Genomic DNA, 24,535 nt, shown 5'->3' with positions numbered 1-24,535 from the left:
AAGGTACTCAAAACATTTTAGTTCAAATAAAAACATTTGACATCAAATTTTTTTTGGTACTTGTGCAGAATTTGAACCAGACATAACTAACCATTCGGTCGGCTTTGCTCAGAACACGTCTTGCGCTCGGATTTGACTTATCTGACATAAGACACTGATCAATGCACAGCAAAGAAGCAGACGATCTTTGAGGAAAATATTGGGAAGAAAAAAAAAAAAAAAAAAAAATATCAACGGAACCAGCCGGGAGCTTCCCAACAGTTATCTTTGAGTTTATGTGGAGACAGAAATTTGGTAATGATCCTTTTGTCTCCATCTTGGGTTGACAAAGTTTCTTCCACATCTGCTATCTCTTCTCATCCCACTTTGACATTGTCTGATGTGACCGTACAAAAGTCTACCTAATCCTAAGGGAATATTCCAGCTGTCTATTTAATTTTAAAAAATTGGTTGCCCAGTTCCACCCAACAGGAAAAAAAAAATGCTGATGAAAATAAAATAAAACTTTTTTTTAAGTTTACTTTACATTAGTTACAATAATTAAAAAAAAGTGCAAAAAATAAATAAATAAATAAAATAAATAAAAATACATGAAAAACACATAAAAGTGCTTTTCTTTAAAAAACAAAAATCCTTTGTTAAAACGTATATGAAAAACAAAAGGCTTTCTTATTAGTTTTGTTCAATTTTGTTTGACATACATAAATATATATATATATATATACGCACACACACACACACACAAATATATATATACATATACTTGTTTATTTTTTTCACTTAAAAGAATTGTTACAAGAATAAAACAGAAATTGTGACAGTAGGTCATTGTTTCTTTTTCGCTATATATTTTTTCTGGTGATTTTATTATATTTAAATGTTTTCTTCAGTATTTTTGCTCGAGTAGTGTTATGCTTTGACGCTGGCAGTTGACGTCGGGTTAGAGCAAAGCCCAGTGGCCAGTTAGTTACATTTGGTTCAAATTCTACACAAGTACCTTTTTTTTTAATTTTTTTTTTTTGTCCTAAAAATGTTTTAGGTTTTGAAATTTTGGAGAGGAGACTAGTCTCATTGAAGTTTCTTAATATCGCCTCCACTAAGAATGGAACCTTCAGCGACCAGAAAACTACTGCTGAGCACTATCTGTTGCACACGAGTCCAATACTCTAATTTCTACCTGACCATGACTGACAGGAGCAATATACCTCAACGATAGAAATAAAGGGTTCAGTTTGAAATTTTATAAAGATTTTCAAATTTGACACGATGCACATGAAAAGGGGCGGAGGTGACATCCTTCATAAGAACAGTCAGAATACTTCAAACTAAAACTGTTTTGATAACAGATTTCTTCAGACTCGCTGTGTATTTAACATAATCCCTGTGAGAGGGAAGACTTTCAATAAGTCTTTTTTTTTTTTTTTTTTTTTTTTGTAACTTATTTTAGTCTGCATTTGTAAACCAAGAAAGCTGGGCTTCCTGTATATTTGGTGGCCATTTGCATTCCATCAGGGGTCGGGTCAGAAAAAGCCAACTGGTTTCGTTCAACAGGAATACCATATTCAAACCAATAACTGAAAAATAAAAATAATACATTTGTAAAATAAGTGGTTTCTGCTACACAATGAATTTGTATTAAATATCAAGAAATTTCTGCGGAGAAAAAAAAAGTTTGTCATAGAATGGTTTTAATGTATTCATTGAACTATGGATAGTTAAATAGGATCATTACTTGTAACTTTTTTTTTTTTTTAAATTCTTAGCTTTTTTTGAAATGGTTATGCATCCTATTTAAATTAATACAGCTTTCTTATCCATTTCAGTTTAAAAAATCTTTTTTGGAAATGTATAATGAAACCCTTTTTCCAATAAATGTTGGGTTGATTTTCATATGCACCAAAATGGAAAAAAATGGCAGCATATCAAATATACATTTCAAATAATCATCATTGGAAAGTCTTAACATCTAGATATTTCAAATATTTTTTTTTCTTTATATCTGGGATTAAAATTTTTTTTTAATTTTTATATCTAAGAAATTAAAATTTAGAGAAAAAAATTTGAATAATCTCATATTCAACATAAATGACTAGTATTAAAACTAGATCGCTGTAACAGCAATTATTATTAGTGCATATCAACACAGATCGTAACAGATTCGTGTTTGATTTGCTCTGCAGTTACAAACACTAACATTTTTGTAAACAGAATGACAGAATTATAGATTAAAATATTCTGAATCACTGCATGTTCCTATTTACTAGTCTCCCCATGATGGTAGAGTTAGATAAAAGGTCGGTTTTTAATGTGGAGAAAGTCCAGCTCCCCAAAAAGGGGCACTTTGAATAAGAACTAAAATAAAAATGGTCTCAGTCTAGAAAGAGTTCTCATCCACTGACCAAAGACAGAAAAAAATGAAGTGTAGTATCAGAACAGATACTATACTTTGTTCTTAGCCAAAAGGCCAAACAAACGGAACACTATCTTTGTTGTCAAACTGCCAGATTCAAACTAAGTAATATCACATAGATATATATTTTGTCAAAAAGGTTAATTTAAAACATTTGAAATGCTAGAATACATTATATATGAAGATTAAAGTATATAGAATTAGGGAAAGAAATTAAATTTTTTTTTAATTTGTAAGTCATCAATAGTTTATAAAACATCCAAAAAAATATTAAGTTAAAAATGTCTTACGAAAGTGAAGATGCTAAAAAATATAACAGTTAAAAAAAAATGAAACAGTATTGTTTATGTAGGGATAATTTTGCTGAATGGTATCTGCTAATCTGGTAAATGGCTACTCCCATAGACTATGAAAACACCCCACAGAAAATTATGTGGAGTTTGAGGAGGAAATTATGTAGTTAGAGGAAATGTTTTATATTTAGGTAAGAAATGTAGAATAGATCATAGCCAGATTGGAAAATACAAAATAACTATGCTACGATAAAATAGTTAAAAAAGTTCTTGGTTAAAGTAGGTGATGGTAGATCTGATCATGAGATTGAAAATTCCTCCAATTTCTCATATGGATGACTGTTAAAAGCTGTCTAATCAAAAAATATATATACATACAGGGTGAGCCCCCCCCCCCAAAAGGGGCTTCGTGTACACTTTATGTGATATCTCCATTATTTATTTACCAATTGCCGTTATTTTACAGGACATGGCAGAATCAACAACCGCGAGTACACCAAGACCCCAGTTGGAAGCTGGGACAAAGAATACACTGTGTTAACTGTTACTACAAGACAGGCTCGTTTGAGAAAACCCAGGACAGTTTCATGCGTCAGTTCGAATGTGAAAAGGCTCCATTCAAAAGCAGAATTCAGAACTGGGTGGACCACTTCGAGAAGTATGGGACCGTAGAAAACCTCAACGCTGCCAGAGAGAATCGTCCAAGCCACTTGGGACATCCCAAGAAACGAACAGCCGAGTTGGTCGAAAGAGTGAGAGAGTCTCTCCAGCAGAGTCCGAAACGCTCTGTGCGTAAGCTAAGTCAGTCTTTCGGCATGTCCCGTGAGACTTGCAGGAGAGTGCTGGTGAACGATATCAGGGGTTAACCATACAGAATACAGACACTGCAGACCCTTACAGCCTCAGACAAGAAGCAGAGGAGGGCTATGGCAGTCGAGAAGATCGAGGAGGCACCAAGTTTCCTTAACCTCCTTTGGACCTCAGATGAAGCCCACTTCCATCTTGATAGAAAGGTGAACTCCAAGACAAATGTCTTCTGGGGGTCCTCCAGACCCAATGAAGTAGCCACCAAGCCCTTGCACTCTCCCAAGTGCACGGTGTGGGCTGCAATCTCGGCCAGAGGCATCATCGGACCAATCTTCATAAAAGAATCTGGCGCAGCAGTGACAGTCACCAAGGAGCGGTATGTGGAGGTTCTCAAAACCTTCAAGAGTGAGCTCCAGACCATCTACCTATCACTCATAAGCAATTTCTGGTTCCAGCAGGATGGAGCAAGTTCTCACACCTCAAACCTGTCCCGAGATTGGCTGAAAGAGAATTTCGGAGGCCGAGTGATCAGTCTCAAGACTGATTTTGAGTGGGCACCCCATAGCTCGGACCTAAGCCTCCCAGATTTTTTTCTTTGGGGCTATCTTAAGGACAGAGTCTACGCAGGGAAACCCAGAACCATCATCGAACTCAAGGAAGCCATCAGGGAGAAGATGAGAGCCATTACCAATTTGGTCTGTAAGAACGTCATGGACAACTTCGTGCTGCGTAACAAGAAATGCACGGAGCTAAATGGAATCCATCTAGAACATATGCTGTAGAACGGAGAAAAAAAGGCCAAAGACCCTAGTGTTTTGATGTGATGTTTTGAATATAATAAACTAGTTATGACCAAAGTTTCATTTCATTTGAATAGAACACTAAGAAACAGGGCCTAATTAGAAGTGGGGCCCGTTTTTATTGGTCACCCTGATATTTAACCCTTTATGACCTGAATCATGTAGATGATTAAAAAAATATTTATTGTTAATTTTAGATGGCAGCATACCGAATGTTAGCAATGGATAGTTGCAATCTGAAGGTATCTGACATCTACCTAGATATTGAAGTAATATGTACAAGGCGTGTTTCAATCAATTCCCACTTTGTTTATGCCATTATATTCATTTATTGATGACTGAACAAATTAGTTCAACCAGGTCATAAAGGATTAAAGTACACTAAAGGGACATATTTTTCCTAAAAACATGTATCAGAAATCGGCCTAAATAGTTGCCAAAGTAGATTAACATACAAAATTCTTTTATCGTGAATAAAATACAGATAAAAAAAATATTTATTAAAATAAAAATTAACATACTTTATGCAAATTGCTTTCTAAAAAAGATATTCTAAAATAACAGACATTCTGTATTATCAATTATAATCGCCCCCCCCTTTCAATAAAGTGGGTTGCTAGGACTCACAAGTCAATTTGAAGTGCGATTGTTTGTTGACAAACAATTTGATCTTTTTATTCAGTGACATTTTTTAATAAATTTTTCTCAGTGAAATGAACCAATAAGTGTTGCAAATTCAGTTTTAATTCAAAGAAATTTTAATCAGGGTTAAATTTAAGATGTTTAGTTTTTAAAGAAAGAAATTTTTTTCTAATGTCTATAAAAACGAGAATTTAACATTATCAAAAAAATAAATAAATGAATAAAAAACAAAAAACCTATCACCATCTTTTTCTTATCTCTTAATAAAAACACTTTGGCTGAAATTGACATGTTGTCAAGAAAGAAAATGAAATAGGATAAGGAGGTGATGAATATTTTACAAACCAAGAAATAGTCTTCTTACAGAGACACACACACTTATATGAAAAAAAAAATAAAAAATTCAGCAAGCGTTTATTTTTAAAATTTTGTGTAGGAAACAGGAGTTAATATATGAAAAAGTAAAACTTTTTCGCCCGTTAAAAACAGACAAAAGTTATAGCACAGTGACTTAAAATGATTTATATCAAATTGACAATTCACTATAGTTAAATCACGGCTCATTTTTACATTAAATACTAATTATATTAATCCTTAGCTGGGCATTGAACAGATACCATAATACTTAGTCATTGCATTACATCAAAGATCCATACAAAATTTCAGCCAAGTTGTTTCTTAGAAAAGTGAAACGGATGAACAGAAAAACTAAGACAAATATTAGTTTAACCAGAATACATAAATGAATCTATCTATATACAAAAAGGCAAATTTGTTCCTATGGATCCCAAAATGACTGGGCAGATTTTTATGAAAAACTTTAACTCAAGCCATTATATAAAAATTATTGTATAAAATCAACAGTAGGTTCTCTACAATACAATGTCAACAACAATGTATTAACAGACTATGTCACTGCAGGAAGGCATGCAAAGCTATCTCCTAGTGTACAGTGCTGGGGGGGGGGGGTCTTCAACTAGTTGTGTTGTTGTTTTGTCATGTCAGTTGATAAATTTAATTCACATAGTAGTTTATTTGGTTTATTGGATTTGTAGATATTGTATATAAGCCTACCATCTTTATAAAGGAAATTATAAGTTTCATTTTGTTGTCATTAAATAATTCATAATGTCAACACCAATATCTAATATCTGTCATATGAAGGGAGAGAGAGAGAGAGAGATGCACACAAAATTCAACACATTTTAACATTAAGTAATGGGAGATTACAAATCACACATCACAACAAATAAAAATATAAAAAGGAAAATGAGATTTTCCTTTTTTTTTTTTCTTCTTTTTTTTTTTTTAAGAAAAATTTTTTTTTACAAACCGAACACAATCAAGCATCTTGCTAGCAATTCCTGTTCTCCTACTTGGGCCATACACCCATATCTTGCTAATTCCAATAGCAGCAGGTTCTGGTTCCATTTCACAGCACCAAGGGCGACGACCACCACACACAGTTGTTGAACTATTCGGAATTACACGATAGCCCTAAAAATAAAAAAAATTCTTTGAAAGCTGGAAAATTTCTAATGTTGAAATTGTTTTTTTGAATATGGGTTAAAATAAAAAAAAAAAATCAGACTGGATGTAGAATATTTATCACACCAAATGTCTCAATTTGCATACAATAGACATTTAACATGAATAATTAATATAATGAGTCAACAACTTGGAAATTTGGATACATTTAAATTGTTGAATAGCAAGTTATTTCTGGCTTTAAAATTTTTAGCAAATAATTGAAAGTTTTGGAAATTATTTGCATCCAAATAAGTTTAAAAATCAAAACAAAATATGTGTTATAGTTTTCTAACAATAATTTAATTATTAATACACATGGACGATAAAACACTATGGATAATCACAGATTTCAAGGTAGTTCTACTAAAATAGCCATATTTTTTAAACCAAAGCACTTCAAGTCTTCAAATTACTGAATTAATAAATATGAATGTACATTATATATTTTAAAAGTTTTAAGCAAATAAAGTGATAAAAATGTGAACGTCATAAAATGGCGTTTTCACTAACTTTTTGTAAGAAAAAAAAAAAAAAAAAAAAAAAATGAAAATATGAATAGAAACGTTCTTACATGTTTAATTAGAGCTATTTTGTTATCAGAATAACATTAGTTTAGAACTATTCAGTTTTCAGAATATATAAAACAATCCCAACCAATTCGGCATTATGAATCTGTTGCAATTTCTCACATTTCTAGTCAAATTTAAAAACATGGTTACAAAAACAAAATAAACTTTTGTAGATATATAGCTTGCATGCACTTTTATTTATTGCATTAGTTTTGAACAGCGAATTCAAACAATGTTTTCCTGCGAACAGCCCAAAATGTTTTTTAAAAATCAAAATAAGCATCAAAATCTCGTTTGTATTACTATACACAAAGATTTGAAAAAGTTGTCACAAAACAAATGCATAAACAAATGTTATCAAAGGCAAGATAAGTTACTTTTCTTGCTAACTGGATATTTTTTTAGTGTTTTTATTTAATGTAGCATGTTTATTCAGCTCGAAAAACAGTGTTTACGGATGTATTGGAAAATTAAAAACGGTACCAGACTCTTTGCCATGGTAAGTTGGAGAAAAGGAGTTAAAAATAAAAAACTATACAAAATACTGTTAAAAACTGACCGAATATATGTGAGCGAGTTTCTAACAGTATTTTGTCTAGTTCGAGTGGCAAGCCCCCCTCCCACCAAAATACCTCTGTAAGCATCTAAAACAAACAAAAAATAGATCCTTCCTTAAAGAAAAATGGGTACTTGATGAGGAGTGTGGACCCTGCACAAACGTTTGCTTTCCAAGGACCGCTCCCTTAGCAGACATGCACAGAAGGTTTTCAGTGGTCTATTTAGCCATGAAAAACTTTTTCAGGAACACAAAAAAAAAAAAAAAAAAAAAAAAAAAAAAAACTCCGAATTGTTACACGTACTAAATAAAATAAATTTAGAATGAATCAAAATAAACAAATTTAAAATGAACAAATAAAATAAAAACAAGCACAAAATAAAAGTATAAATGAAATTCACTCAAAGAAAAAAAGTCAAAACAGTGAAAGAAATGTAGTTGTGAAATGAAATAGCGCACAAAAAAAAGTTAAAGAAATTTAGTTTAGATATAAATTAGCTGTTGATTCCAATTTGTACTTGACATAATTCAATGGCTAAATAGACCACTGAAAACCTTCTGTGCATGCCTGCTAAGGGAGCGGTTCTTGGAAAGCAAATGTTTGTGCAGGGTCCACACTCCTCATCAAGTGCCTAAAAATGCACATGATTTATCTCCCATAAAAAATAAATTGGTTAACTGTCCTAAAATGCTAGAATGGCCTGGAAATAGTGAATTATTTTACATTAAATTTTTGTGACCCTCCCCTTTGTTTTTGTTTCTGTCAAGTCTTCAGTATGTTCACACATAATTTTCATTAGCCCTACAATTAATTCAAAGTCCAAATGGCAACTCTCCCAATATTCTCATTGCATAAAAACCCTCTTAAAACCACACATAATCGGCTAAAAAAAAAAAAAAGCATACAGGATTTATCTCCCATAAAAAAAAAAAACAGTTAACTGCCCTAAAACGCTAGAATGACCTGTAATGGGGGATTATTTTACATTAAATTCTAAAATAATTTGTTTATCTTTCATTAAAGTTTTTCATGGCATTTCAAACATAATTGCCTAAAAAGGTAGAATCACATTTTGGAGGGGTGGTCAGAAGGGGTGGGCTGGGGTTAAACAGAAGGTGTTAATCTACAATAATACCAAAAAAATATTGCAATATATTCATTTTTAAATGGTCCTATGTTTAGATTTAAGTTTTTTGTACATAAAGCACATTACAATTCAACTTTGAGTTCTCCAACTTCTTTTCTGTTTATGGATACATGCCATTTTTAAGGAATTGCAGCATATTTATGCACATTTACTGCAGATTATTTGGAAACCATGAACTTTTCGAGATTTTCAGTTGAATATTCTGATTCCTTGTACAAAAATACATTTATATGGTAAATTTCATTGCTTAGTCTTGTGTTTTAACAAAGATATGACAGTTTTATTGAAAAAGTAGTGTAAAAAATGTGACGAAACGCATATGGTCTTAAAGAGGGGAAAATATTCAAACGTGTGAGGCACAAAAATAGTCATAACCTCCTTGATTTTAATCAGATTTTTAAAATTTAAAAAGTCTTTCTTAGCTCATCAAGCTCTTTCTATGTATTCCAATATTGAAATATTTTAAGCTATTTCCACTTTTTTTCATGGTAATTACAAAACACCATAACCAAATTTCACCTTTAAAACAGTAGTAAAAAATAAAGTAAAAAAACTTCTGGATAAAAGAGGTAGGAACAGCTAAGAGCATAGTATATCATGGATATTTTAATTCATCACAAAGATCTGATCAGTACTCATAATCAGATTCGTGAAAGTTTTATATCATTTATTTTTTTAGTGCTTGTTTAGAATTAAAAAAATAAAAATAAAAGAAAAAAAGAAAAAGAAAATACAGAAATTTTTTTATCTTGGCACAGAACCAAGATGTCATATTCCAAACATTACATGAATTTAAAAGTTTTTCTTTTTTTTTTCTACTAAGAAAATCTAGGAAGTGAGCCAGGGTCAGGGAGCTACCATTTTTATTTTATAATTCAATTTGACTATCAGGATTTTGCTAGTATTCAAACTACTTAAAAACTTTTTAAAATTACAAAGAAATTGTAAATTTTTGATTTTCTTTGTTTAAAAAAAAAAAAAAAAAAAAAAAAAAAAAAAAAAAAAAAAGATCAATTTACGTGATTTTTTTTAAATTCTGTGACAAGTACATCATAAAAAATTTTCTGTATTTTTTTCTTCATTAAGTATTTCTAAATAAGCACCATTTTTTTTTTTTTTTCAAATTTAAATTGTCACCATTTATTAAGCCACATGTGGTAATGGGTGAATTAGTTTGTCAGATGGAGAGTGAGACCGCAATGACTGGGTAACATGGTTAAAATTAGGTAGAATTGGATGAAGAGGACGGCACAAAAATTTGTTAACTTGAAAACAATCATCAGCTGGGAAGCATCTCATGCTATTGTGTTCTACAGAAACTGCTCATGGAAGTTTCATTTCATTTTAGGTAGTGTTGGGACAATTAATCGAAATGAACACTTTTTGAGGTATCAAAATCGGAAAAATTGTTCTTATTTTCCAGTACTGAAAACGATTCTTTTAGTTGTTTTTATTTGCTTGCTTTTGTTCAGAACTTAATTTTACTGTAGCTTGTAATAATAATGAAATGATTATCGATTTTAAACAATCAGTAAAACTAAAATTTACTCAAGTGCATTTTATGTTTGTGAAATTATACGCACATTTTTTTTTTTTTTTTTTACACTAATTTGTTCCCCTAACATTTTTTTTTTTTTTTTAAATCAGAATCAGTAATTGTATCGGAATCGGGAAAAAATATCAGAATCATCCTATTACTAGTTTTAGGTATACAGAGGGAGAAAGAGAAAGTTAAATCTTATTTAATGTTCATCATCAGATAACTTACGACGATAAGTTTTGGTATTTAAAGTGCCGAGAATGTTCCAAACTCTGGAGATGCTAACACTAGGCTACATCTCACAAATGTTCTTTATTAAATTTCCTTGAAAATTAGCTTATTCTTACTTACAAGGTGATCTTCATGAAATCTTTCCTTTGTGTTAAGACTTTGTATTTCTTTTTTTCTCATTTTAAAAAAGTTTTCACAGAAGATTTTGAAGTCTGTCAAGGTAGGAACAGGTGCTCCGAGCAGCACCTCCACAGATGTGTCAACAGTACTTTATCATATTCGATGCTTTACAGATAGAAGATTGCATCAGGAATAACATCCTTCCCAGAGTGGTAGACTAATTCACCTTTTCTTTCAATAACATTAGCAACACATTTGATGCAAGTTTTATTCCAGGTCTGGATGGATTGGAGATTAGTCAGAGAAGATTATCAAAGCAAAGGACTTCCCTCAATGAGAAAGCCATACATTTCAATTAGAGTAAAGTAAGGATCAGTGTTAGCGGTGAAAGGAGAGAAGCAACCTTTTTACACATTGCATGACATGATCAGACGAGAGAATTAGAAGGTATTTAGTTCTCTCCCACTGCAAGAACTTAGACACCAGGGTTAGAAAGTGGGATTAAAAAGTCAACGTCCCTGAGAAGGGACACTCTGACCTACAAAAAGTGCCTGGGGAGCCTCTGCATTTTCCAATGAGGGCACCTCAGGCGATTAGCAATAAACTAACCTCTTATCAAACAGAGAAAGCAAAGCCTGGAAGAGTGGATCTCCTAGAACTGCACAGAACTAAACTGCCATCGCAAAATCAACAGGGACAAGGTCATTACAGGAATGGTCTAATCTCTTGATTTGGGGAGCCCAGAATAAAAATAGCTAGTCACGTTAAAAGAGAATTAGAAAGATTTTGGTTGCTTGCTTGCTTTATTTAACCAGCATATCGACCTTCAGAAAGATCTAGATCATTGCTGCTCTTCAAAGTGTTGCCATAGATGGTTGTGTCATCTACATAAACGTCAAAAAGATCTGATGATCGAGAAGACATTACATAACTAGCAAGCTTGTCAAGATTTATGCGAAACCTTATCAAATGTCTTTGATTTTTTATGAGTTATCGAATAGATTTACTGATCATGTGATATTACAGTCAGTACATCAGCTGTTCATCTTGCATGAAGAAATCCCTATTGCTTATAACCAAGTAAATTGTTTCTACTGAGGTTGTTGATAATTTCTTGATATATCAAAGATTCAAACAACTTACTCATGGCACACAGTAGACCGATTGGTCTGTATCGAGATGCAGAATACACAGTAATTTTGAATACTAGGTAAACTAATTAAGTTTCTTAAGTTGATGAGAAACATTTTTTCTTTAAGCAACAACTGAATAACTTTGTACGAATAAAAGTTCTGGTTGTAGCTTTTTAAGCACTATGATTGGCATGTTATTGAAATCAGTTGCATTGCTAGCATAAAAGTTCTTGACAAGGTGTGAAATATCATATCTTCACCGACAAATGTAGAATCTAATTTTTTTTAGTGTGTGTGTGATATCTTCATTTTATGTTTGCTTTAAATTTGTTTAAAATGAATATTCAAAGTTTTTTGTGTGCAATAAAACTTGAAACATGTTGTGATCCAAAAATTAGCATGCGAAAGACACCAAGCGAGGGAGGAATAGTAAACAGGAACTAATTTTTTGACGAGGTCTTCTACCTCCTCTATCCTCCCCATTGTTAATTGTTCAAAGTTTGGCAAAATTCAGATTTCTGGACAAAAGAGAAGAGAAAGGACAGGAAGAGAGAATTAAAAACAAGTCTTTTCTAAATTAAAAAAAGTGAGGGTACACATTCATGTAAAAAATCGAAAATAGCTTTGAAATCTGACCTTTGTAATTGATTCGGCAACACAGCAACCCTCAATGCGTTTTTCTTCAGAAATGTACAGGAAAACCTAATAAATTCAAACAGAAATTAAATGAAAAAGAAAAAACTTAAATCAAAGCTTCAAAAATTCTGAAACAAATCAACAAATCTAATATTAATCATTTCATATTTTAATATCAAAAGAATAGCAAAATCTAATGAACAGGGAAAAAAGTTTCACTTCACAAAACGTTATCTTGATTTTCACATTAATAGCATGGCAACAATAATGTCAATGAAAAAAAAAAAAAGTTGGAGTTGTGATTGTTATTGAATACATGAAAAAAAAATTTTTTTTTTTTAATTTTCCCAAGTCAATCTAGAATTCAGTAACAATTTTAAAGATTTAATTAAAGAAAAAAAATGTTCAAATTGTAATATCATTTCTGCAGTATTAATTAAAATACATACTTTGTAATTACGCGAGAAAGAAAGGGCAGCATCAGGGAAACCCAATTCCTGACTCATCATTTGATTAATTTCTTTGACCTGCAACAAAAAATAAGGAAATTCCAGTGTTAAACTTCAGACCAAATAAAAATCTGAATAATATTTGTAAAAGTCAAAAATAAAAGTTAAATGCAAAAGATAAATACAAAATTTTTCTATGAACAAAATTTGTGGAATAACTTGCCTTAGTTTCTTATTTTAATAAATTAGAAAAAAAAATAAAAAATGTATTTATGCAATGGAAATTTCAACTGTTCATTTTAAAAAACATTACTTAATTTAAATATCGTTCCAAGTAATTTTAAAACATATCACCAGAAAAATCAAACAAGTAAAATAAAATTAAATGTTTAATATCACCTCCCTGAAAATGAGGTGCATTACAGATAAAATTATTGTAAAATTTAAGTTCCATCTATTAGCATATAGAGATCATATTTGATTTTTATCTTTAAATGTCAATTCAATACATAAATTAACTCATCAGTTTGATAGCTTTAAAACAACTTTTACATTTAGAAGTGTCAGAATATTATAAACAACTAAGGTATTTTAAGTTTTCATTAATAGTTGATGAAAAATTACTTTGTAAATTTGAAAGGAATTAAATTGTTGAAAAGAAATTTCTGGCTTTAAAATTAGGAGCAAACCCTCATGTATAAAGCTTGAAAGTTATTTTTATCCAATAATTTTATAAATCTAGTTTAAAACAATATCTTAACATAGTTTTATCATGATTGATGACTAAATGATATTAAATTTTATTTTCCAAATTCTATTAAAGGCAGTTGGGGAATAAAACAAAAATACCACCCCCCCAAGCAGACACCAGTAAATATATATCTATAAAAGTGAAAATATGTGTGTGTGTGTATACTTCCCTACCAAATAATTGTCAATTTTTGATCTATAGACTCGATTTGACATAAGGGGTATTGAGATTTGGAAAAATCTTTTTAATCAGTTTTCGGCCATAAATTTGGCTTTTAAAGGGTAAAAGTTCACGATTTGACCTTTGAGAATTCTCCCAAACTCCTGTCACTTTTGGGTCTAAACACTTGAAATTTTAGAAATAGGTTACTTGAATATGGATCTAACTTCATAATTTGATTTGAGCTCAATAAAATAAATGTTAAGGGGGTCATAATCGGGGTCAAAGTTTAAAAAGTTTTGACCTCTACGGTCTCTACCAAATTACCCAGACAATTTCTGGTCTAAACATTTGAAATTTTACATAAAGTGTGTTCAGATATAAGGCAAGGTTTTTAATCTTTTTTTTTTTTTTTTTTTTTTTTTCTGAAAATTTGGCTTCCAAGGGGTCAAAATTCAAAAGATTTTACCTTTGCGGTCTCTAGGAAACCGCAAAGCCAATTTTTGGTCTAAACATTTGAAATTTTACATAAAGAGTATTCAGACATGTAGCAAGCTTTTTAATCAGTTTTGGGGCGAAAATTTGGCTGGCAAGAGGTCAAAGTTTACAGAGTTGACCGTTGCAGACTCTACCAAACTCTTCTCCCAATTTTGGGTCTAAACACTTGAAATTTTAGATGTAGGTTACTTGTACATGGGGCAAACATTTTAATTTGAGCCCAAAACAATGAATGTTAAGGGGTCAAAGTTTACAAAAATTGACGTCTGCGGTCTCTCCCAACTTTTCTCTATGGTAGTTAAGGAAGCCTATTATATAGAGAGGCATTACGTACATATTCACACTTTTTACTATATACATATGCACATAAAGTTATGAACAGTACATAGGGCCCGAGCAAAGCCGGGCGGAACTGCTAGTCTATATAATAAAGTAAAGCCGATTTTTTCCCTTGCACATTCAGACATAAGTTAATAAACAAAACCTTACATTAATCTGTTTTTTTTTTGTTTTTTTTTTTTTTTTTACAAAGGCATCACCACATTATCAAGGCCCAGAGGCCACTCAAGGATAAGGGTTAAAGAGTGTACAGTAGAAGTTGGTCAATATAGTAATCATTAGTAATGAAAATTTGGTAAATTTAATAACTTATATGGAACGGCTCATCAAGAACTTATTTACCTTAGACTTGAACACAACCATATTGTAGTCAGCCGGAAAGCAGGAAAACGGAAGACAATTCCACAGGCGTGCAGTTCTAAGAAAGAAGCCTTGTTCATGGAATCTATGTTTAGGTTTAGGCACAGATAAAGAGTGGGGGAAATTATTGATAGTGTTTACAGCTAGACGAGTGTTTCTTGTGAAAGTTTGGCGAGGGGGGACCATAGATTGAAGCTCAGTTGAACACTTTCCATGAAAATAACGATACATCAGAGACAAACTCGCAACATCTCTTCTGTGAGATAGAGGTTGTAAGGAGGAGAAAAGGACATCTCCTACGAGGCTACGAAGTCTATTTTGAACTCTATCAAGGCAGGACAAGTCCTTTCTAGCAGCTCCTGCCCAGATGTGGCAACAGTATTCCATCTTTGGACGTACCTGGCTCTTATATAGATAGAGAATAGCATCAGCAGTGAGATATCTACTGGATCGATAGAAAGATCCCACCATTTTTCCAGCGGCCTTGGCAACAGATTTGATATACGTGTTCCATTTAAGATCAGGAGTAATGGTCAAGCCCAGAAGCTTGTCAAAACTTGAGGCCTCCTGAAGACGAGAGCCATTCATTTCAATTGATGACAAATGTGGATTAAAATGTTGATGATGTAAAGAGAGAAGCTTGGTTTTAGATGCATTAAAAGTAACCAGCCACTCCTTTCCCCATTGTACTACATGCTCAAGATCAGAGGAGAGAGAATTGGAGAGTACTTGCTCGTTTACTGTCTTAGATGTGGTACCATAAATGGTAGTGTCGTCAGCATAAATGTCTACAAATGATGTAAGGATATGATTTGGAAGATCATTAATGTAGATCAGGAAAAGAGTTGGGCCCAGGATGGATCCCTGAGGGACACCGGCATTAATACTGTGAGCTTCTGATTTTTGCCCCTCAACTACTACTCTTATGAACCTATCAGAAAGAAATGATTTAATAATTGAGAAGACTTTTCCAGCTATACCATAGCTAGCGATCTTATGAAGTAAACCTTTATGCCATACCCTATCAAAGGCTTTAGATATGTCAAGAGCAATTGCCCTAGAAAGATTGCCACCGTCGAGAGATTTGCTAATCCTATGCGATATAACTGTAAGGACATCTGCTGTAGATCTAGCAGAACGGAAACCATATTGAGTGTCACTAAGAAGGTTATTTTTGTTGAGATGTTTGATTACTTCTGTATTTAACACAGATTCTAGCAACTTACTCATGACGCACAGGAGACTTATTGGCCTGTACTGAGAGGGGGATGAGCGATCACCTGAATTCTTAAATACAGGGCATACTGATGAGATTTTCCAGGGAGATGGGAAACTATTCTCCTTAAGACAACGTTTAAACAGTTTTGTAAGTATGGGCGCTAGTTCAGGTTGAAATTTTTTGAGTACTATAATTGGAATACCATCAGGGCCAGTTGCTTTACTGGAATCAAGGTTTTTGATTAGCTTGGCAACATCACGTACAGATATACGTATATCACATAGCGTGTTTTCTGATACAGGAGGAAATATTGGGGGTTGGCGGTCTTGGTCGCAAAGGGTAGAATTAGCTGCAAAGTTCTTGACAAAGAGTTTGGCTTTGTCTGATGCTGACGAGATTACCTCAGGTCCATTGATAATAGTTGGGATGGAGCACACGCTTCTGTTCAGGATTCTGTTTGCTATTTGCCAAAACTGGTGGGAACCAAGCCGCTGCTCAGCTACTTTGGACTTAACAGATTGAGCATACAACTCTCTTGCGTTCCTTATTACTTTCTTACAATGGTTGCTGGCAGTCCTGAAAACGGCTTTAGTTTCCATACATCTATTACGTTTGAAGCAGTGGAAAAAGTGATTTCTGTGCGCAATGGCAGCAGCACATTCTGGAGAGAACCATGGCTGGCTGTTAGGTTTTTGCTGAAACTTTTTAGAGGGTATGAAATGGTCAATACCTACAATTAACCATTCAGTTAGGTCTAATACTATAGAGGACACATCCTTTTTAAACATGGAATGCAGAGGTAGATCAGATATAAATGTACGGAAGCTATCCCAGTCAGCCTTAGTGTATCGATATACTGTACGATGAAGTGGTACGTCTGGGGACTTATTACATTTCATTTTTATCTTAATTGATACAACAGAGTGGTCGGAAGATCCAAGAGGCGACAGAACAGAAACTGAACATAGTTCAGGGCAAGTTGTGAGAAAAAGGTCTAGTAGGCTCGCATACTGGCCGTCATTATCGGGCACACGGGTAGGTTCCTGAACAATCTGAGTGAGGTCATAGGCAATGGAGAAATCATGACAGAACCTCCCCTCATCATCGGTCTTGTTTGAGTGGGTCAACCATTCGACGTTGTGAACATTGAAGTCTCCACATACGTGAATGTTAGCTGAAGGATAAGTAGAAAGGACTTGGTCAATTTTCTCAGATATGCTTTGAAAGATAGTAACTCCGCTGTTGTGGGGGCGATAGAGAGTAAATATAAATGCAGTAGTGTGAGCTAAAGCAACCCGGAAGCACATATAGGGTAAGTTAGGATCTTCCCTGGAGATGTCCCTCCCACATGGAAAGCTATCTTTAATATAGGCACATATTCCATGCCCATGGCGATCTTGGGGGTCAGATTTAGAAGTTAAGTTAGAGTATCCTGTAATTGCAAACTCATCTAGGGAAATAGCCTGTCCAATGCCAGTTTCACTTAAAAATAAAAGGTCTGGTTTAGTCTCCTGTAATTGGGTTTCAACCTCTGGAAGGTTAGAACGTAGACCCCTGATGTTGGAGAAGGAGACATAGTAGTAGGGGTCTACGGTGGAAGTTGGAGAACCGGGTTTAATCGTGTATTTTTTCTTGAAACTTGTCATGATGAAATTTTGGAATTTGTGGACTAGGTCGACAGATTTACTTAGAGCAGGACAGAGAGGGGAAACTAAGAGAGAAAAAGAAACGAAGAATTTTTTTTTTTTTTTGTACCACATGATAAGGTAAAGCCGTAACAATTACCCACTAGTATGGCATCGAGAGGCCCCACCAGAAGCTACTGCATGGTCCAGATTCCATTCACCAAATGGCAATACAGCAGCCCCAGTACTTTGCACCTGCTGATAGGACAGCCTCCTTAGTGGTTAATCCAAGGTTCGGGTCCCTGACTATCAGGCGGATAACGTCAGCCCAGACAAAACGTTTACCTCCAGCACCCTTACTAGTGACATGGCTACAAGGATAGACATAGAAACAGAAAATTTCCACCAACTCTGCCAACTGTTCGCGCAAAAATACTGCCAACCTAGAAAACAGCTTTTTCTTCTCCCTTTGTCAGAAAAATCACTCATTTAAAAAATGATGACTGAGGGACAAATAAGAAGCTAAAGCCCTTATGCATCCAAAAAATTATGATTTCATTTTGTCTTCTTGCAAAGATTCTTATATTCTTTTTTTTGCAGCTCCCAAGTAACGATTACAAAAAGATGGCTGCATTCTTATTCACCATTAATTATCTAACAAATTCTCATTAAAAAAATATCTGGGAAACCAATGCCAGCAATAGAATTGGATTCATACGATATGATGATGATGATTATTATTATTATTATTAACAATATCTGTACTTTGCTTTCTAATCACATTTTTGTGTTTTTTTACTGGTTGCAATTATCCTCGATCTATAGTTTACATGTTTGGACCTTTCTTGAGTTAAAAAAAAACAAAACAAAAAAAACTTAAAATGTTAATAAATTTTGTTTTATTTAAACTTATGAAGTATTTTAGAATACATAATCATCTAGTTTTTCACATCATTTTCTAAAATGTTTTGGTTTTTTCCTTAAAAATATTATACAATCACCAATGTTGAGGCCTGGAATTTATTGGTTAAATAGATTTTCCTGGCCAACACAGGGACACTAGTACCATTAGTGTATGTATGTGTGTGTAGATTTAAAAGAAAAAACATTTCAGTTTATTTTGTTCAAATGGACAAAATAAAGTTTGAATTCATTAGATTTCAGTTTAAAGCATTTTTTATTTAAAATTAAATAAAATGCTCCATTCCAATCTATAAATCAGATTTCGTAAAGCCTGCTAAATGTTTAAGGAAATGTGTTGCTTATAGTTTATTTTATTTATATAAATAAAACAGTAGATGTGTGTGCGTGTCTGTAAATATTTAACCAATAAACTCCTTAACTATTGGTTACATAGCACTGGAATTAATAGGAAATAGTAATTATACACCAAGGATTGTTTATAACGAGTAAAATTTTTGCATGGATTAAAAACACAGACATACTTCAGCAAGTTGAAATGCAAACTGTTCATATCAACTTGCCGACATATTTTTACTTCTTTCTGCGCATTCGCAAATTCAATTCATTTAAGTTGTTTAATATTAAATCTTATCTACTTGATGACCGCAACAAGGCCTGACATATGTTACACTGTAGCAAAGCTGTCTCAAAACTTAACAAGTTATGCGCCCAACCACCGTCTTTTCTTTGATGGATCGGAATCTAAATTCGAATAGTGGCAGGTAAAATTTCTGGGATATCTAAGGATTCGAAAACTACACAAAGTCATACAATCTACAACAGAGAATCCAAACGACCCGAATTTCTCGAAAAAAAAAAACGCGACTTTTTGCCGAACTGATTCAATGTTTAGATGATAGAAGTCTATCTCTGATTATAAGAGACGCATTGGATGATGGGAGGAAAGCATTGAACATATTATGAGAACATTATTTATCAAAAGGGAAACTGAAAATAATATCCCTATATACAGAATTAACCTCTTTGAAACGTAACGAGGATGAAATGATTACCGACTACGTCATAAGGGCAGAAACAACCACCAATGCCTTAAAACTCTCAGGTGAAATAATAAGCGATAGCTTGTTGATATCAATGACCCTCAAGGGACTTTCAGACGATTTTAAACCATTTACAACTGTTATAACTCAGAAAGACAAACCCATAAATTTCAGCGAATTTAAAGTGGCATTGCGCAGTTACGAAGAGACTAATCGTATGCTCGTGGACAATAATAACTCTAGCAATATTATGAAGTTCAAAAATGCTTCTCGAAAGCAGACACCACCAAATTACACACCTCACCGCAACGTATTCTCCAAAAGTAATTTTCCCAAGAAAAAGAATAAAATTATCTGCTATAATTGTGGACGACCCAACCACAAAAGTTTCCAATGTCGATATAAACGCTCTAAAATAGATTCCATAAAAAACGTTGAGGAAGAACATACATTTCTATTCACATGTAACTTTGACAATACCACAAACGGTAAAAATCTCCTTGTAGACTGTGGTGCTACAGCGCACGTTATCACCAAGGAATCTGATTTTATTAATTTTGATTCAAACTTTAATCCTCAAAGTCATTTTGTTGAACTTACCGACGGTAATCAAATAAATGATATAGTCTTGAAAAGAGGTGATGCTAAAATATACCTAAAAAATAATAAAGGCGAAATCTGTAACTGTATTCTAAAAAATGCTCCGTTCATACCTACATTTAAGCAAGACATATTTTCCATGCAGGCTGCAATTAAACAAAGGCGCGAATATACAATTTGGCCAAAATACATCAAAATTGACATACCCCAATGGAACTGTATTTGACATGAAAGAAAATGGCCGACTATATTATTTAAAAAGTATGGTTCCCCCAAAAACTGCCTGTCATGACTTGGAAACCTGACATAAAATTCTAGGACACTGCAATACAGCTGATATTAAAAAATTACCAAATGTAGTCGAAGGCATGAAAATAATACCTTCAGTTTGGTTTGGTTTGGTTTTACGGCATATCAACCTTCTTTTTTTTTTTTTTTTTTGGTTATTTAATGCCGAATTCAGTTTTTTTTTTTTTTTTTGGAATATATATTTTAATTTAATCAGTGAGTCAAATCAGACTTTTTGCATCATTAGGTGATGTGCTTTTTTTTTGGGGAGGGGGTAGAGTTGGATTGAATTAAAGTTATATTCTTTTATATAGATTTACTTTTTTCAGAAATGTTAGTATTTTGTTGGAGTTTATTTTTTTAAATAATTCTTTCATATTGTTGACATGGTAATAATTTTGCCGGATATGCGCAAGATCGCCACAATCCAAAAGAAAGTGTTTTACTGTAAAAGGTTCTTGGCATGCAAAACATTCTGGAGGGTCTTCTTTTTTTAGCAGGAAGGAGTGGGTTATGTGCGTATGTCCTATGCGAATACGGGACAAAATCACTTCCTCTCTACGTGATCTTCTGGCATCTGGTAATCGTTCTTCTATTGTGGGCTTGATCTTGAAAAGTTTATTATTTGGACAGTTATTCCATCTTTCTTGCCATTTCTTCATAATCAGATTATTTATTTGTTGTTTGTAGTCAGAATGTGGAATTTTTATATTGCTTTTAAGGAGTTTTAAAGCATTTTTGGCAGCTATGTCAGCTTTTTCATAGCCCTGAATTCCAGAATGACTGGGGATCCAGCAGAATTTGATATTTTTGTTTTGTGAGAGAGTGTGTATTTTTTGTAGCAGTTTGATGAGTAGTGGGTTATTTAAATTTTTATTCTTTAAGGATTCGAGTACCGATAGGGAGTCTGAAAAAATTATAAATTTGTTGTGGGTAAGGTCAGTGATGAGATCTAGTGCCATATCTAAGGCTGTGGCTTCGGCACTAAAAATTGAGGCATGGTCTGGTAGTCGCTTCTGTAAAGTAATGTTAGTGGATACGACTCCGCATCCGGTTTTGTTGCTGTCTTTGGACCCATCTGTGTATATGTGCTGATGGTTTGGGTATTTTTCCTGAATGATAAGGAGTTTTTCTTTATAGGTTAGTGGATGGGTTTGATTTTTTGGGAGGTTATTTAATTCAAGGATGATTTCAGGGTATTTTAGTAGCCAGGGTGGAAGGCTTAGTTGGTTGACATTATGGATATTGGTGATTGTGATACCTGCATCTTCTACTAGTGGTTTTGTACGGAGCCCAAAAGGTTTTATAGCTTTTACTTTTTGGTAATATAGATTTTGGTAATTTGGATTGAAGGTACAGTTAGAGGTTGGATTTGTTGGCTGTGATTTTTCTCTATCATAGAGCGAGTAATCTAGTGAGTTTGCAATGCAGTTGTAAGCAGGATTTTCTGGGCAAGAGAGAATTTTGGTCAGGTATTGCAAGGCTAGTTTGTCGCGTCGAATTGATAATGGGGGTTCATTGGCTTCTGCATAGAGACTATCGATGGGGGAAGTTCGGAAGGCTCCCAGCGCAAGTCTGAGGCCCTGATGTTGAACGGTGTCCAATATCTTTATATACGACTTTCTGGTGGCACCGTAAATGAAGCTACCATAGTCTAGTTTCGATCGCACTAGTGACCTATATAACTTTAATAGGGTTTGTCTGTCCGCTCCCCAATCTGTGTGGGCAATGACCCGCATTAGCTGTAGGGTTTTATTACATTTATTTTTAAGATGTTTTATATGAGGGATGAATGTAAGTTTTTTGTCTAGTATTAACCCTAAGAATTTATGTTCATTTACAACAGGAATCAGAATATCATTTAGTTTTAAAAGAGGATCTGGGTGCAGTTTTCTTAGTTGACAAAAGTGCATACATTTTGTTTTGTTAATGGAAAATTTGAAGCCATTCTTAGTTGTCCATTTTTTTATTTTGTCAATGCATTGTTGAAGTTGACGCTCAATTATATGGATATGTCTTGAGCTATATGCAATTAAAAAATCATCAACATATAGAGAGCAATCCACGCCTTCGTTTATGCATCCAACAATACTGTTAATTTTTAGGCTGAATAATGTTACCGACAAAATACTTCCCTGTGGAACTCCCGTTTCCTGTTCTTTGATGTCCGATAGGCATGTTCCTACACGGACATTGAATAGTCTATTATTTATGAAGTTGTTGATGAAGATGGGTAGTCTTCCTTTCACTCCAGCTTCTTTGAGATCTTTCATGATGCCATACCTCCATGTGGTATCGTACGCCTTTTCAAGATCAAAGAAAATAGCAGTCATATGCTTTTCTTGTATAAATGAATTTCTGATGAAAGTTTCTAAACGAATTAAATGGTCTGTTGTGCTACGATGTTTTCGGAAGCCACACTGAAAATTAGTTATTATTTTATTTGTTTCCAGAAACCAAATTAACCTGGTGTTGACCATTCTCTCCATGATCTTACACACACAGCTTGTTAGAGCTATGGGGCGATAATTGGAGGGGTCAGATGCATCCTTTCCTGGTTTTGGTATAGGAATGACTGTGGCTTGTTTCCATATGGCTGGAAGATTGCCATTGAGCCAGATGTCATTATAAATAGAAAGTAAATACTTTAATGGTTCATCTGGTAGTTGTTTTAGAAATTCATACGTTATTTTATCAGGTCCCTCAGCCGTGTTGTTGGCTTTTTTTAATGAATCCTTTAGTTCATGGATGGTAAAAGGTTTGTTGTATTCTTCCTCATTATTACTTTTTTTTAATGAATCCTTTAGTTCATGGATGGTAAAAGGTTTTGTTGTATTCTTCCTCATTATTACTTTTAAAGTTCTCCCTGGATCGCCACCTTGTCGTGGTGGAGAACCTTGTGTGTTCCGATGAACCTGAGAGCGATGCCGTCCGGAGCCTAGGCTCCTGGTAGGGCCACCCATGGCGGTAAGGTTGAAGGGGAGGTTCCAGACAAAGAGTGATCCAAAAGACCTCAACGGCTGATGCGGCGGATGATGACAATGACACAACGGCACTGAAGGCGGATGAAGGCTGCAACAGAAGAGAGTCTCCAGTCGTCGTGGTTCTCCATGCCATTGGTATCAGGCCCTCCTCTGCCAAGGGGCCGTGTGGTGGCTGCAGGCGCATCAGTCTCCCCACGTTAAAAGACATCACGCGCAGGCGTTCTCCCGAAAGGGAACACATCCTACTCTACATCATGGATGGAAAAGTCTTGTGACAGTCTTAGTCATTAAGCTCCCGGACTGAGGCAGAGAGAGCTCTCCCTTAATTCCCGGATAGAAAAAGTCCTGTGGCGACCAGGAAGTGGTGACGGGAGCAGGACAGTGTAGTCTGGCAGCTCCTAGCTGCAACCTGGCACATAGGCGGTGGGTGCCAGATTCAGTCGCTAACCTCACGGACCGAGGCAGAAAGAGTTTTTCGGCAGCTGCATCCATGACTGAGCAGCCCTGTTTAGGATCCACTCTGCTCACCCCAGTAGGGGAGGGGGGTTAGAAAAGGTACCCCTAAAAATAGCCTGCCTCAAAAAAACCCGTCTGGACTACCGCATCCAGAGGGATCACCACCACGCGGTCGGAAAAAGAAAGAAAATTTATGCCTATATTTTGGAACCTGGAATGTGAGGACCCTCATGGACAACAAAACAAGTGATCGACCCGAAAGAAGAACTGCCATTATCTCAAGAGAGCTAAGGAGGTTCCAGATTGACATAGCTGCGCTCTCTGAAACCCGACTGGCTGACGACGGGCAGCTGAGGGAGGAGAAAGGCGGGTACACCTTCTTTTGGAAAGGAAGGCCTGCAGAAGAGCCGCGTATCCATGGCGTGGGC

The 24,535-nt window shown here is 34.3% G+C and overlaps 1 protein-coding gene across 2 annotated transcripts in view; it reads right to left on the bottom strand.

The window, feature by feature from the left end:
* Nucleotides 1–1,048: 1,048 nt before the first annotated feature.
* Nucleotides 1,049–24,535, bottom strand: part of LOC145295886 (uncharacterized) — a 50,586-nt gene continuing 27,099 nt past the window's right edge. For both annotated transcript variants that reach the window (XM_080141639.1, XM_080141638.1), the window contains exons 8-11: nt 12,865–12,942; nt 12,416–12,481; nt 6,286–6,449; nt 1,049–1,574 (exon numbers count right to left, since the gene is read on the bottom strand). In XM_080141639.1, coding sequence (XP_079997765.1) covers nt 1,439–1,574; nt 6,286–6,449; nt 12,416–12,481; nt 12,865–12,942 — 444 coding nt within the window. In that variant the 3' untranslated portion in view covers nt 1,049–1,438. The remainder of the gene's footprint in view (nt 1,575–6,285; nt 6,450–12,415; nt 12,482–12,864; nt 12,943–24,535) is intronic.

Source organism: Euprymna scolopes, chromosome 16, assembly GCF_053919585.1.
Source record: "Euprymna scolopes isolate OS-2025 chromosome 16, ASM5391958v1, whole genome shotgun sequence".
NCBI lineage: Eukaryota > Metazoa > Mollusca > Cephalopoda > Sepiida > Sepiolidae > Euprymna > Euprymna scolopes.
This window is presented reverse-complemented; position numbering and strand designations above follow the sequence as displayed.